Genomic DNA, 13,484 nt, shown 5'->3' on the forward strand with positions numbered 1-13,484 from the left:
TCTCCCTTTCTAATTAAATAAACTTACCAAGGTGATTCTGCTGACAGAGACAGGATGGAGGACATCTGTGCACTAGGCTTTCCTGGAGCATCCCCAGCCCTGTGTGTGTCTGTGTCTGTGTGTGTGTGTGTGTGTGTGTGTGTGTGTGTGTGTGTGTTAGACTAAGGCACTGACAACCATTGTCCAGGGGGAGCATCCTATACCAAGAGCAAAAGTGAGCTAGAAAGTTTTGCTTAGGAAGCTTCCTAGTTTATATGTGATGGCCACAGTACATGCAAGGGGATGGATCAGAAGGAGATGGCTGCAGCCTGGCTTGTTCCACGTGAGGTGTGAGTCCTCTTACTCGGGAAGGGCTGGGGTGCTTTGAACTGTTCTTATTGTAAAACCGTAAAAAGAGTTCTGGCTTCCCAGTTCTCGGCCCAGCTTTCCCCACTCCTACTTGTGATTTAGGAGACAAGATGAGTGCTCTACTTCCACCCTGCCTGGCTCCCCTATCTCTTCAGTGGGGAGAGCAGGGCGAACCTGTCAGGAGGGTTGTGATGGTTAAATGAGATGAAATGCCCCTGTGCCATTTGGTGCTATGTTCTGGCCATTTCCTCTCCAATAATTTTCTGCTTGGGTGCCCATTCTTTCAGACAAGCAGCTTTGAGAAGGAACACAGAGAACTGTCCTTTGAGGCTAGCAGGCGCAGGGCCTTTGTTAGCCATTCCCTCTGCCAAGAGCGTTCTTCACCAGACTCACTCTCATGGTTTGCCTTGTGTACTTCAAGTTCTTCTCAACTATCACCTTGTAAGAAGGGCATCCTGGCCATCTTTGAAAGAGTCCCTGTCCCAAATGTGATCGCGGTATTGATAGTGATCACAGTGGTATCTATAGTGATCACAGGGGTATCGATCGCTGGGCATCATCTCTTGTGGTATTGTTTGTTGCGCCTAAACTGGAAGCAACTGGAAAGTCTGTCAGCGCAGGATGAGCGAATTGTGGTGTGTCCACACACTGGGGGAGACCTTAGCGTTAAGGAGGAAGTGACCATGGGTAGATAGATCAGCATGAATGAATCCCAAGGAGGCGATGCTCAAGGAGCCGGATGGCAAGGAGTGCATACTAAGAAATGCTGGAAGATGGACACTTTTGTTTCGTGTCAGGAGCAGGCGAGGAGTCGCCTGGAGACCAGGAGTGCACACAGGCAGCTTTGGGAGGTGATTGTGGTATTCTGCATCGGATATTGGCACGATTCCAGGGTGTTAGAGCCTTCATTTCATTTCATAACACATTTTGAGCTGTGTGTGGTTTGTGCTATGCTACACCTCCATCGGGCTGCATAACAAATTTTATACCTTGTGCTGAAAGTATTGGCATTCAGAAGCGCTTCCGCACGGATGGACGTAGCCAGGCCTCGAGCCACGGGAGGAACTTTCTCCTGACTTGGGTCTTGGCTGTGCAATTTGGAGAGGCACAGGCGGTTGGCATCCATTCTCTAGGGCAGGACACTGCTTTCCCTTAGCACCACACTACATGTGCATTCTAGAACTTGGGAGAGATAGGTGTGAGATAGGTGGCTCTCTGGTGTGGGCCATGGGGCATGGGGCAGGCGAAATACTGCTCTGTGGGCCAAGGTATGAGGTGGGCTAGAGTTACGGAGTTTTAAGATCAAAAAGTAAATAGTTGGCACGGGCAGCTTGTAAAGGTGGCATTGGCAGAGGCAGTGCCACACTCTTCTGGGTGTTAGCTCTGGTGTTACCGTAGTGGAAATTCTTGACTTCTCCTCGCAGTGTGCCCCTGCCTTGCTGGCCCAGCCACTTTGTTTGTACTTATGAGATATGTTATATAGACCTTTGCCTCCGGTCGACCCCGTCTTGTCCAAATGCACTCAGGAAAGAGAGGAGGAAAAGGGAGGGCTGTTATTTCAGATTGCCTCTTAGCTAACAATAGTAGCAGCCTCAATTAAGTGGTCTTTGTGTTCAAGCAGTGCCTTTGCTTCCTGTATCAAAGGCGTTTTTACGACGCTAGTTTACAGTGGAGAAAAAAATTTTCAGTTGTTGGCCAGGGTTAAGTTAATCCTTGCCTTGGTGTTTCGGCCAAGGTGTTCATCTCTGCCTAGAAAAACTTGGCGCTGCAGTGTTTACTAGCTGCCTGTGTTAGATCGGGTTGATTGAGGCAATGTGGAAATAACAGAGAGAAAGGAGACAGGCCTCCACAGAAGCAGTTTGATAAAGGGGGTTGGGGCCTGTATCTCCAAGGGGTTGGAGACCATGCACCTGAGACATGGGACTTAGGGCCACTACAGGGTAGAAAAGGGGACTTTGGGGGCCGAAGATTCCATCTGCAGGTGTGTTTGCCCCTGCAGTTAAAAGCTGTCAGTATCAGAGGAGGTTGGTATGTTGGCCTTATCAGGAGATCCCTGGGTCCTAACATTCCTCAGGAAAGATGTTATCCTTGTCTTAGCTTTCCTCCAGGAGTTTCTCCGCTCATCTGAGCTTCTGGGTTATCGCTCGTTAGCTTGAGCACTAGCAGCAGCGGCTTTGGACTTGTTGGCCTTCCTGATGGACGCTCAGGTGGAGCACGGGAACTCCCTAGTGAAGCCGCTGATGGAGGCTCCATTATATTTCTACAGTTCCCTTTTGATTTTTTATTTTAAGGTTTATTTTAGTCTTGCGTGTGTGTGTGTGTGTGTGTGTTGTGAGAGCAGTGTGCCCATGTGTGTGTGCATGTACACGCTTGTGCCCAGGTACCTGAGGAGAACAGGAGAGGCTCTTCCCGGAGGAAGCTGGAGATACATACAGGTAGCTCTGAGTCATGTTATACGGATCCTGGGCACAGAAAAGTGGGTTCTCTGGGAGAACAGTATGAGGAGTTCCTAACTATCCTTCTAGCCCAGTTCCTCCTTCCAGCAGGCAACATAAGCAGCCTTCTTGAGGTATATTTTCTGTATCAATAAGAATTACCTATAGAAATGAATTAGTTCTTTCTGGAACCTTTGTAAAGCCGGGCCTCTTGCCATGCCTCAGTTTTAGGCCCCCCCCTTTTTTTTCTCCAATAGTTAATTTCCCCAGCTCCACTCAACACCTGTCTGCTTTTGGCCTCTATTATTATAGTTTGCTATTTCAGTCAACTTGACTAACCCCACGAAGAAAACTTGGGGAACAGAACACAGAGTCCTTGGGCAGGCCTGACACCCGTGCTTCACTCTCAGTAGGTCATGGCTGGCCCCTCTGCCCTGGCAGCAGCAGGTGGGCCCACCCTCCGTGCCCTTCCATTTGCCCGGGCACGCTGCTTTCCAGTCCTACAGGAAGGCAGAGCTCTTCCCTGTGTTTTAAAGCTGATTTCTCAGGCCATGCTCAACAAAAGCTCCCCTAGTTTGCAAATAAAAGTGACTGAGAAATCCCCCAGTGCTTCCCTTAGGGCTCATGGTGGCTCCAGTGTTAGAGGCCACTCTCCTCCCCGTGAAGCCGCCTTCCTAGGGCTGATTATGTCTCTCTTTTCATCTCCTACCCCCTCCCCTACCCAGTTTTTCCCTTGCTACTACCTGGAGCTGTTGTAATTTTTAAATGTTCCTTCATAGAGGGCTGCATGCCCATAGTCTAAAGCATTCTTAAATGAAGATAAAAGCACACAATCTGTGTGTGTGTGTGTGAGTGTGTGTGTGTGTGTGTATGTGTGTGTAGCTACAAGTTGTTCACACTTGTCTATTTCCTGTAGACTTTGCCCACCTCTGCCTGGTTTTACCTTCCCGGTTTACCTTAAATCTACTATCAATGTAAACCTACCTTCCTTCCTGTTTTGTTTGTTGGGTTTTTGTTTGTTTGTCTCAGAGCCTTGAACTTGCTTTATAGCCAGCATCCTGGCTATAAAGTGGAGTGGGGTGTTTGTATAGCACCTTGAACTCTTGATCTTTCTGCCCCTGCCTCCTGAGTGCTAGAATTACAAGTAGGTAGTACTATGCTGGTTTATGCAGTGTTGGGAATTGAAACCTAGGGCTTTGTACATGCTAGGCGAGCTACACCCTGACCCCTAGCGTTTATAATCCTTGCTTTGACTTTGATTTTTATTCTCTTAGTGTTTTGCAAAGTAGACTGAAAAAAAAAACAAAACAACTGATGGGTGGATTGATATATTTACACACATATTTGCTGTATTATAGTTGACTAGTTTGTTGTTGTCTGTTATTGTGAGGCAGGGTCTTGCTAAATAGCCAAGGCTGGCTTTGAACTTGGAATCCTAACCTCAGCCTCTAGTGTGCTGGGGTTACAGGAATGTGCCACCCCACCTACATCTGATTTAAACATTACACTCTATAACTGAAGCCTCAGGTCCTAGGTGCTCAGAGAAAGTTCCTTGATTTGTTCCACCAGCATGGCCCTCAGGCCACCCTCATGCTGGGAGCCATGGGGTTGGGGTGTGGAGTGGGGTGTTTGTATAGCACATACCAGATGCAGGGAGGGCCTGCCAAGTGCCAGGAGAAATTCAGAACAGGGAAAGCCTAGGGAGTGATGGAGAAAGAGGAAAGAGCACTTGCTGCTGGGAAAGGTGGCATTTGAGGTCTGCCAGGAGGGAAACAGCTCTGGATCTTGAGGACAAGACGGGACACTGCAGTCAGGGGAGAGATTGAGGACAAGCCCTGAGCCAGTGAAACAGTTGAGGAAGCCGAATGGGGGATGAAAGTGGCAGATGAGCTGCATTGAGAGGGAGGTCACTTGCCTCATGCACAAATAAGCAGTTTAGTATCTCTTAGCAACAAGGTCCCAGGTGAATCTGGGAAGACTGTGAAGGAGGACTTGGGGCAGCCAGGGCCTAAAAGCCTGTGGCAGGGAACAAGAGATGAAATGCATAAGTAAGGAGATGGGCACTGGGTAGCCGAGACGTGGGTGTGGTTGTGGAAGTGCTTGGCAGGTGAAGAGTGCTGGGCGTAGCATGGGCTGTGTCGTGTGATGCAGAGCAGAGAGGCGTTGGGGACTCTCCCCTGGGGAAGCAGCTGATAGTGGAGGGTGGTGGTGACAGGAACAAGGAGAGCTGTGTAGTTAAGTGCACCCCAGGGTGTCTGCCGTAGTCCTTGACCTTGGGGGGGGGTGTCTGCAGAGCCCTGTGTTCCTGCCCAGGGTCTTCCTGTCAGTTCACAATGGAAACCCAGGTGCTCTCAGGGATTAATCATAGGCAAAGACTGGTTCGATGCTGTCATCCACAGACCTCACTTTCAACAGAGCGTTACAGTATTTAAAAGTTGATCTGTTAAGCTTAATCCTCACAAGTCACAGCAGATTACAGCGTGCCTTGGGCGGATGCCAGGCCCATGACAAATGCTGGCTTATCTAATACTAAAGCAACGGCGTCTTAGTGTTTCTATTGCTGTGGGGAGACCCCATGACACGCCATGGCTGTGGCAGCTTTTATCAAGGAAAACATTTACCCTGTGTTGGCTTACAGTTTCAGAGGTTCAGTCCATTATCGTCATGATGAGAAACATGGCAGCGTGCGGGCAGACATGGTGCTGGAGAGAGCTGAGAGTTCTACATCTTGATCCGTAGGCAGCAGAAGGAGACTGTGGGCCACACTGGGCGTAGCTTGAGCATAGGGGACCTCAGAGCTGGCCACCACAGTGACACACTTCATCTTCTCCAAAAAGGCCACACCTCCTAATAGTGCCACTCCGTAGGGGCCAAGCGTTCACACACAGGAGTCTATGGGAGCCGTTCCTATTCAAACCACCACAAACAAATACTCAAAAAAATCATTTTGGAAATGACGGTCATTAGTGAAGCTCATTTGGCAGTGTGATTTGGGTTTTTTGTTTTTTGTTTTTGTTTTTAATGCCAGCATCATTGTACACTTTGGCAATTGTAGCGTTGTTCAAGCAAGTTCCAGTCTTACTCAGAAATTTATATGCTGAGGGCCTAGGAGATGGCAGCTGGTAAAGATGTCTTGCTGCCAGCCAAGCCTGAGGACCAGAATTTATTAATCCCTGGAACTATGTGGTAGAAGGAGAGAAACAGCTCCCGAAAGTTGTCTTCCGACCTTCACACACTTATGTGTCATCAACGTGCCCAAACACACAGTAACTAAAATTGCTATCTGGTTATTACTATCTCGTAACCGTATTCCAGTTATCTTTTGTTTTTAAGATGGGGGTCGAACTGCATAGTCCTGGCTGTCCTGGAACTCGCAGAGATACACCTGCCTCTGCCCCCCTAGTTCTAGGATTAAAGTGTGCATTACTAAGCCCAGTTATATTCCAAATTGTCTTTTTAAATGGTGCATATGTTTTATCTCCCCATTCTGGAAATTAAGTTCCCTTCGCTGAGAGTGCCAGTGAATGCAGAAGTTCCGCCATTCTTTCTCCTGTCTCTTCTTGTCTATTCCTGTGGTGTAGACATGGGACCTGCTGCCATAGTGTGATGATGGCAGGGGTAGGCTGAGCCCAGAGAGGCGGAACATGGGTCTCAAGCGTATTTTCCGTCTGGGGAAGGCATCTTAGTGTTCAGGGCTTGTATCTGTGCTGGCTTGTATCTGTGCTTGAATCTTGGCTGGTTAGTGGTGGTGGTGGCGAAAGCCTTTAATCCCAGTACTTGGGAGGCAGAGCAGACAGATCTCTATAAATTCCAGGCCGGCCTGGTGTAGAGTGAAAACCAGGACAGCCAGGGCTACCCAGAGAAAGAAACCCTGTCTCGAAAATACAGTGCTTCTAGGCTGGAGCTCTGCTGTTCCCACTTAGCTCACATTGGAGGTGGCCTTGCAGCAGCTCTGCTTGCTTGTAGCGAACCCCAAGTGTGTCAGGAGGGTTTGACTCACCCCATGGTGAGAGTTCAAGACAGCATCTCTTGCTGTAGGGAAATTGAGGGACTGGCTCCCCAATTCCTGCCCTTTCTTTTTTCAGCTTTCTCCTTTTTCTAGCTACAGACCTATACACAACACACACACACACACACACACACACACACACACACACACTCACCCAGACACTCATAACTATAGCACACTCATACACGCACCCTGTCTCTCACACTCAGTGACACACAGCCCTCCTTTGCTGTCTGTCATCTAACCCCACACGCTCATTTCTTCACTCATCGCCTTCAGCGCTCACTCACATGCCTTCCCAGCAGACAGAAAAGCCCCTGATCTCCCTTCCTCTCATTCCCATCATGTTGGGAGCATGCTAGCTGGGCCCACACATAGCCCTGAGGGGGTTAGGAAGTAGGTTGTGTTCCAGGCTTTTGACTGATTGATTCTCATATTGATTGATGGTTCTCAGACAGGCTTAGGTTTTACTCATTGTAATAACTTCTCACAACTTAACAACAAAAGGTTCTTACTGTGGAAGCACACAGATCCAGTTCTTTCATTAGCTCTGTGCTCACTTCTAAAACAAAATGGGTGCAGGTGGGTAAGGCCACCCACAGCACCATGCTGTGCTGGGTTTCCCGTGAAGGTAAGTGATTACCAATGTCCCTTCCAACGCCTTTGTTATCTTTGCTTTGGATGAGAGAGGAAGTTGAACGTCTTTTCTGTTTTCTTTTCCTTTCTAGATTCAGAATATGAACAACATCATCTCCTTCCCTTTGGACAGCTTGCTAAAAGGAGACCTGAAAGGCGTCAAAGGGGTACGAGCTTAACCCTGGTGTTTTGACATCATGGGAATCACAGCACTGTTGGCTGTCATTCCACTCACCGCATGAGGCCACAGGGATGGCGTCTGTTTTGTTTCCTTTAATTTGACACTTTGACGCCACCTTATGTGGGAACAGTGGTGCCTCTTGGCCTTTGGGTTGTTCTGTTGCTGGTGGTAAAGGGAGACCATGGTGGGGGTGGGGTGGGGGTGAGGTATGGAGGGGGTGGGGGGGGTAGGGATATGAGCCAGTTGAGGGTTCCTCCACATGACAGGAGCGAGGAGAAGCAGTGGGATCTGGCTTCCTAGCTGCTGCGTTGCTGATTTACTCCGAAGAAAGGATGCTAGGGAGGGACAGAAAGTCTCATAAGCATGAGCTGATGATGTGTCTGACCTCCAGAAGATGCTGGCTGTTTGGGCAAGCCTGGACACTTACACCACTAAGGCCTTGTAGTACTTAGTGAAAGCAGGGACTATTATTAGTCCTTGGGGTTAGAAGGATGTTTGGCTGGGTCCTTGAGAGACCCTGGTCTTTGTATGTGCATGTGATTTTTGGGTCTCATTTACGAACATATGGAAAAGTGTCTGGCCCATCTTGGGGACCTCTGCCTAGACCTCCTGCTGTGTCCCTTGAAAGGAAAGAACTGTTAGGACCACAAGGGACATTGCTTTTTTTCCCCGTGGAGGCCGGAAGTCAGGCCAGCTGATTTACCAGGAGAAAAACAAAAACAAGGGCTATGAGGTTGCCTTCCACAGAGGAAAGACATGACCCATAGTGGAAGCATGGATCCACACCAAGTGCCGGGCTGTCAGTTTCAGGAGGGCAGTTTCACAGAAAAACTTATGTGGCTGCTGGAGACACCAAAATTAAACACAGAAGAGAATCTTGTTGAAGGCCGCAGAACTGTGTGGGAATCTTATGGTAGACTTAAAGGCCTCAGTAATTTTATTTATTTATTTATTTATTTATTTATTTGCTAACCAAGTCTCATTAGAAATCATGAATCTTGGCTGGGTAGTGGTGGTGGTGGCGAAAGCCTTTAATCCCAGTACTTGGGAGGCAGAGCAGACAGATCTCTATACATTCCAGGCCAGCCTGGTGTAGAGTGAAAACCAGGACAGCCAGGGCTACACAGAGAAACCCTGTCTCGAAAATACAAAAAAACCAAACCAAACCAACCAAACAAACAAAAAAACCTAAATTATAAATCTTAAGTTCTAAACAGAAAAGTGCAGAAGTAAAGCCCAAGGAAATGGGAGAATGGGATGTGGGCGGAAGTGAAAATGGATGGTAGGCATGTTGTATGTGTTAGCATTTATAGAAAAAAATGATGCTGTGCACGCAGCACATCTGATAGGAAGGAGTTTGTTGGATGAAGATAGAGAGAGAGAGCAAGAGAGCAAGATATAGTGGAAGACCCCCAGGAAAGAAAGCAAGGCAGAGAGGTGGAGAGAGAGCACAGTGTTGGCCCCTGGTGGCGGCGACCAGTAATGACATCACAGGGGGCTGAGCAACCTGGGAGCGGGCTTGTGAACTAACTCACTGCCTGCTTTTGTGCACGTTGCATATTTAAAATAATATGTATTTTAAAGTGAGAAAGAGGGAAAAAGAAGGTTGCCAGCCCTCCCCTCGTTTATCAAAAACATCTGGTTTTATTTTCATAGGCTCCCACACGTGATTTCTTTCAGAGGCTGTGGACTGTGCAGAACCAGTCTAGGGATAAGGATGTTTGTCTTGCACAGAAGTTAATGATTAATTGAACTTACTCGATGTCCCTCTGTTTACAGGATCTGAAAAAGCCCTTTGATAAAGCCTGGAAGGATTATGAAACAAAAATGTGAGTGCTTTAAATTTTATTTTCTTAATGTAGGTAATTTGAGATTTCAGTGTTAGATCAGGTTTTTGTTGCTTAATAATAAACCTAATCCAGGAAAGAATTTGCCTAAAGCTGTATTGCCTGGACTCATGATGACAGGTGCCTCTGTGTCCGTTGTCTGCATTCGAGGTGGTGGCTCTTCATAGTAGTTATAGAACAGGATTTCTCACTGTCTTCCTGGGGACCCATTAAACAAGACCCAAGTTTGAATCTCCAGATACAGTAGTGGGTGTCTGTTATTGCAGTGTTCCTGGGGTAAGATGGAAGATGGAGACTGGAGAATTCCTGGAAGTTTGTGGGCCAGGTGGCCTGTTACAGAGTGGCAAACCAGAGAGTCTGTCTCAAACAAGGCAAAACCAACTGACACCTGAGGCTGTCTTCTGACCTCCGCATGCCCACCAGGACACACATGCACCCTCAGTTACACAGACAGACAGCCACACCTCCATAAACTGTTGGGTTGTTTGTTTGTTTGAAGTGTGCTCTAAGCTCTGGGTCCCTGTTTCTCTGAAACACCAGCAAGTCCCTTGGGCTTCCCTTCAGTTTTACTTGGTTGCTAGGAGGGCTGTAGTGGCCGGGATTCTGTGACCCTGACCCACTGTCCACTGAAGAACAGGCCCCTCCTAGCCAGCTGCAGGAAGTTAGAGAACCTCTCATTGGTTTCTCCTTCGGAAGGCAGGCAGAACTGGACTGGCCAGAAGAAGCTAGTGAGGGGGCCCCTTAAAGACTTCCAGTTATTTAAATACTGGGGAAAGCGACAATTCTTTTAAATGCCTTGTGTTTACTTTGTAATCTCTCTGGGGGCTGGAGGCGTTCCTGAATGGAAAGAAACTTTCGTATGAAACCATCTGGTGCAGTGAGGATGGTTAAGAAGGAAATCACTTCAGATGTGACTTATGTTTTAACCGGGCTGTTGTTTTTTTTAAAGCCATCCTAAGATTTTTTTCTTTAATGAAGCATCACAGTGCTCGTCCGAGCCGCACCTTGATGCTCATTCCACCTGTGGCAATGTTTCGTTTCTGTCTGGAAATTGCCGAGATCTCAGGCCTGGCATTTGACTGGTGGCATCCACTCAGACTTGGAACTGGGGGACCCAGCAGTCTGTTCTACCTAGAGAGACTCCCAGCCCTGTTCCCTCAGCCCCTTAACTGTGATAAGTTCAGTGACGTAAGCAGGGATGGGCATTGCTGCTTCCAATTGCTGGGGACTGCCGCTTAGTTAACCCAGCAAGGGGGTCTCAAGCTAGGGTCAGGAGGGGTGTTAACTAACATCTGTCCTGCTGTACCTGTGCGCACTTCCTCCCCCCATGAACTCGCTTAGGACTGTGGGTGGTTGAAGCGGGGTGGGTGGCTACTGAGAGCAGTGTGAACAGAGAAGCCTCTGGTTGTGAAGAGAAAGGACAGAACGAAGTGGAGTTTCAGAGCCTGGTGTGGAGGGGGTCGAACCTTTTAAACGCATGGCAATCCTAGGATACATCAAAAAGCTTTTTTTTTTAAACCCACAACCGTGGGCGGTTCCTCTATCCCAAGAGGCCGAGCCGTGTGTAATTACTAGGTTTAAGATATCTTCAGGATTCCTGGGCAGCAGCTCTGTACTGAATATTTAGATACATGGCCAGCAACCTTAGAATTGTAGGAGGAGTCCAGAGGCCCCGGTATCCCATGGTCACAGCTCCACTGAGGTTCCTGAATTCACTGAACGATGTCCCTGCCAAATGGCCTTCTGGTTCTTCACATTCTTCTCTCCTTCAGCTTGTTGGGTCTACTCCATGAGCCTAGACAAAAGAGTGAAGGACAGATGATCTTGCCTCTTTGACATATATAGCAGACAGACAACACGTACACACATGCTCACGCTCTACTTCCTGTGATGAACGGGGAACCCTCAAGTAGCCTATTCTGTCATCAAACAGTTTTTAAAGAAAATGCCAGCCGTGTCTCCACGAGCCACCAGCATTTAGATCCAGAGCTATGGCTGTTGTTTCTCTGGTTCCCTTTCCCTTGATCAGTCTATACCCGAACTGTATATGTGACATTTTAGGTAATGTGACTGAGCATGAGGTCACCGTGGAAAGGGGCATGAAGGGTGGATGAGCAGCACCATGCTGTCGTGAGGAGCACCGTGGAAGGTGGAGTAGCATGTGGCTTTACTAAGTGAGGCATGGAGGGTGCTAGCGGAGGTCTCAGAGAGAGGCTGGTGATCAGGCACGAAGGTGCATGTGTGTCTTCCATCTCCTCAGTCACAGATCAGGCCCAAAAGGTGCGCTTAGGTAGATCTGGTGAGTAAGCCGCAGGAAGGCCAAGTCTGACATGTTTTTATGAAAATGGGCAGTTTGCCTTTTGTGAGGGTTAAGAGGCTGCCTGCTCTGAAGAGTGTGGCGAGCATTTGTCTCAGGGGATGACCGTGAGGCTGTCCGGTGGGGAGCACTGTGTGGGAAAGCCCTCCTGATTTATCCTTGCTTTTTCTTCATACACAGAACCAAAATAGAAAAGGAGAAAAAGGAACACGCCAAGCTGCATGGGATGATTCGTACGGAAATAAGCGGGGCTGAGATTGCAGAGGAGATGGAAAAGGAAAGACGGTTCTTCCAGCTGCAGATGTGTGAGGTAGGACGCGAGCAGGGAAGCCGAGTGGTGCGGGCTGAGCCACCGGTGCAGACTTTTTCTCCAGCAGGGTGTTCTCAGCTGAGACCCACGGCTTTGGTGACAGACCGTACCAGCTAGGGCACGGGGCTGCAGTTCTGTACCAAAGGTTTGTTCTGGTGAAGGAATCGTACGCTACTGACTGGTGTGTGAGCTTAGGTTAGTCTAACACCAGCCTTTATTAAAGGGAGAGAGAGAGGACTGGAGACGTGACTCACAATTTAAGAGCACTTGCTGCTCAGTTGTGAGGGGCCCCTCATCCAGGCCAGGCTGCTCACAATTCCTGTTATTTCAGTGCATACACACACACACACACACACACAGTTGTGTCCTCCCCCTTTTTAAGAAGAGAGAACTTAAAGAATATCCTCTCTGCCTCCCATACTTTCTCACAGTATGGCTACAACACTTACTTCTTTCATGGTTTTAGGAGTTTTTATTTCACCTGTGGAGTCAGTGAAAGAGATGAGTGAGGAGTCAGCGAGAAGACATTCATGGCACCCTGACATTCAATAACATCCTTGGTATCCTGTTCCCAGATATCACCTACCCTCGGGTTCTTGCTCCATGTGGCCTGTGCTTGAAAAAAGGGGTAGCAGTGGAGCTGACCCCAGGGGCCTTTATTTATCAGAGAGCACAGAGCATGCAGACCTTTTGGTTTTATGCCTTACTGTGAGTGAAAATGGCTGTGTCTCTCCGGGGCTCCGAATTGGTGTAATCCCCAGCGGCACTTGTCATACCCCCTTAAACCAGGCACTATTTAAGGAAAAAAAAAAGCCATTATAAACCTTCCTTCCTATTCATCTCTGTACGCTTTTCTGATTGTCTGTTAGAATAAGTTCCGGTAAGTAGAATTTCCGGGTCAAAGAGAGTACACATTTTAAGTCTTGATAGGTTGCCAAGCATTTTATTAACGATTGTATCATTTTGGGCCATTGCCAGACATCCAATTAACAGTGAATAACTATCAAAAAGGAAGAAGAGGACAGAGGCAATTCTTACAGAGAGAAGAACATTTGTTGTTATGGTTTTGGGGTGGCTTCCTGTCCCCTGGCTGGCTTGTACAGCTAGCCTAGGAGAGTTCCTACACTCTGAGAACTCATGGGGCTCAGCTCAGGTTGGCAGGTTTTCCTGGGCCATCCTGTCTTGAAGATGAGATGTGGCCTCATAGTGGGGGAGGGGGATTTATAGAGTCCTTTCTCTATACTTTGAAGGAAGGATCCCATGCATTTCATAATGCCTGCTAAGTGGCCCATGGTGGATTCACTGGATTGGAAGTGGCTTTGATACAATTTACCTTAAAGTTTACCTTTTTTAGCACTCATATTTAGGGAAAGGGCTTTGGGTCAGCAACATAACAACCTC

At 48.1% G+C, this 13,484-nt stretch overlaps 1 protein-coding gene across 2 annotated transcripts in view; it reads left to right on the forward strand.

Moving 5' to 3' along the window:
* Positions 1–13,484, forward strand: part of Asap2 (ArfGAP with SH3 domain, ankyrin repeat and PH domain 2) — a 150,364-nt gene that overhangs the window by 77,889 nt on the left and 58,991 nt on the right. For both annotated transcript variants that reach the window (XM_021661436.2, XM_021661448.2), the window contains exons 4-6: positions 7,521–7,595; positions 9,389–9,438; positions 11,954–12,083. In XM_021661436.2, the coding sequence (XP_021517111.1) occupies positions 7,521–7,595; positions 9,389–9,438; positions 11,954–12,083 (255 nt within the window). The remainder of the gene's footprint in view (positions 1–7,520; positions 7,596–9,388; positions 9,439–11,953; positions 12,084–13,484) is intronic.

This window comes from Meriones unguiculatus, chromosome 1, assembly GCF_030254825.1.
Source record: "Meriones unguiculatus strain TT.TT164.6M chromosome 1, Bangor_MerUng_6.1, whole genome shotgun sequence".
NCBI lineage: Eukaryota > Metazoa > Chordata > Mammalia > Rodentia > Muridae > Meriones > Meriones unguiculatus.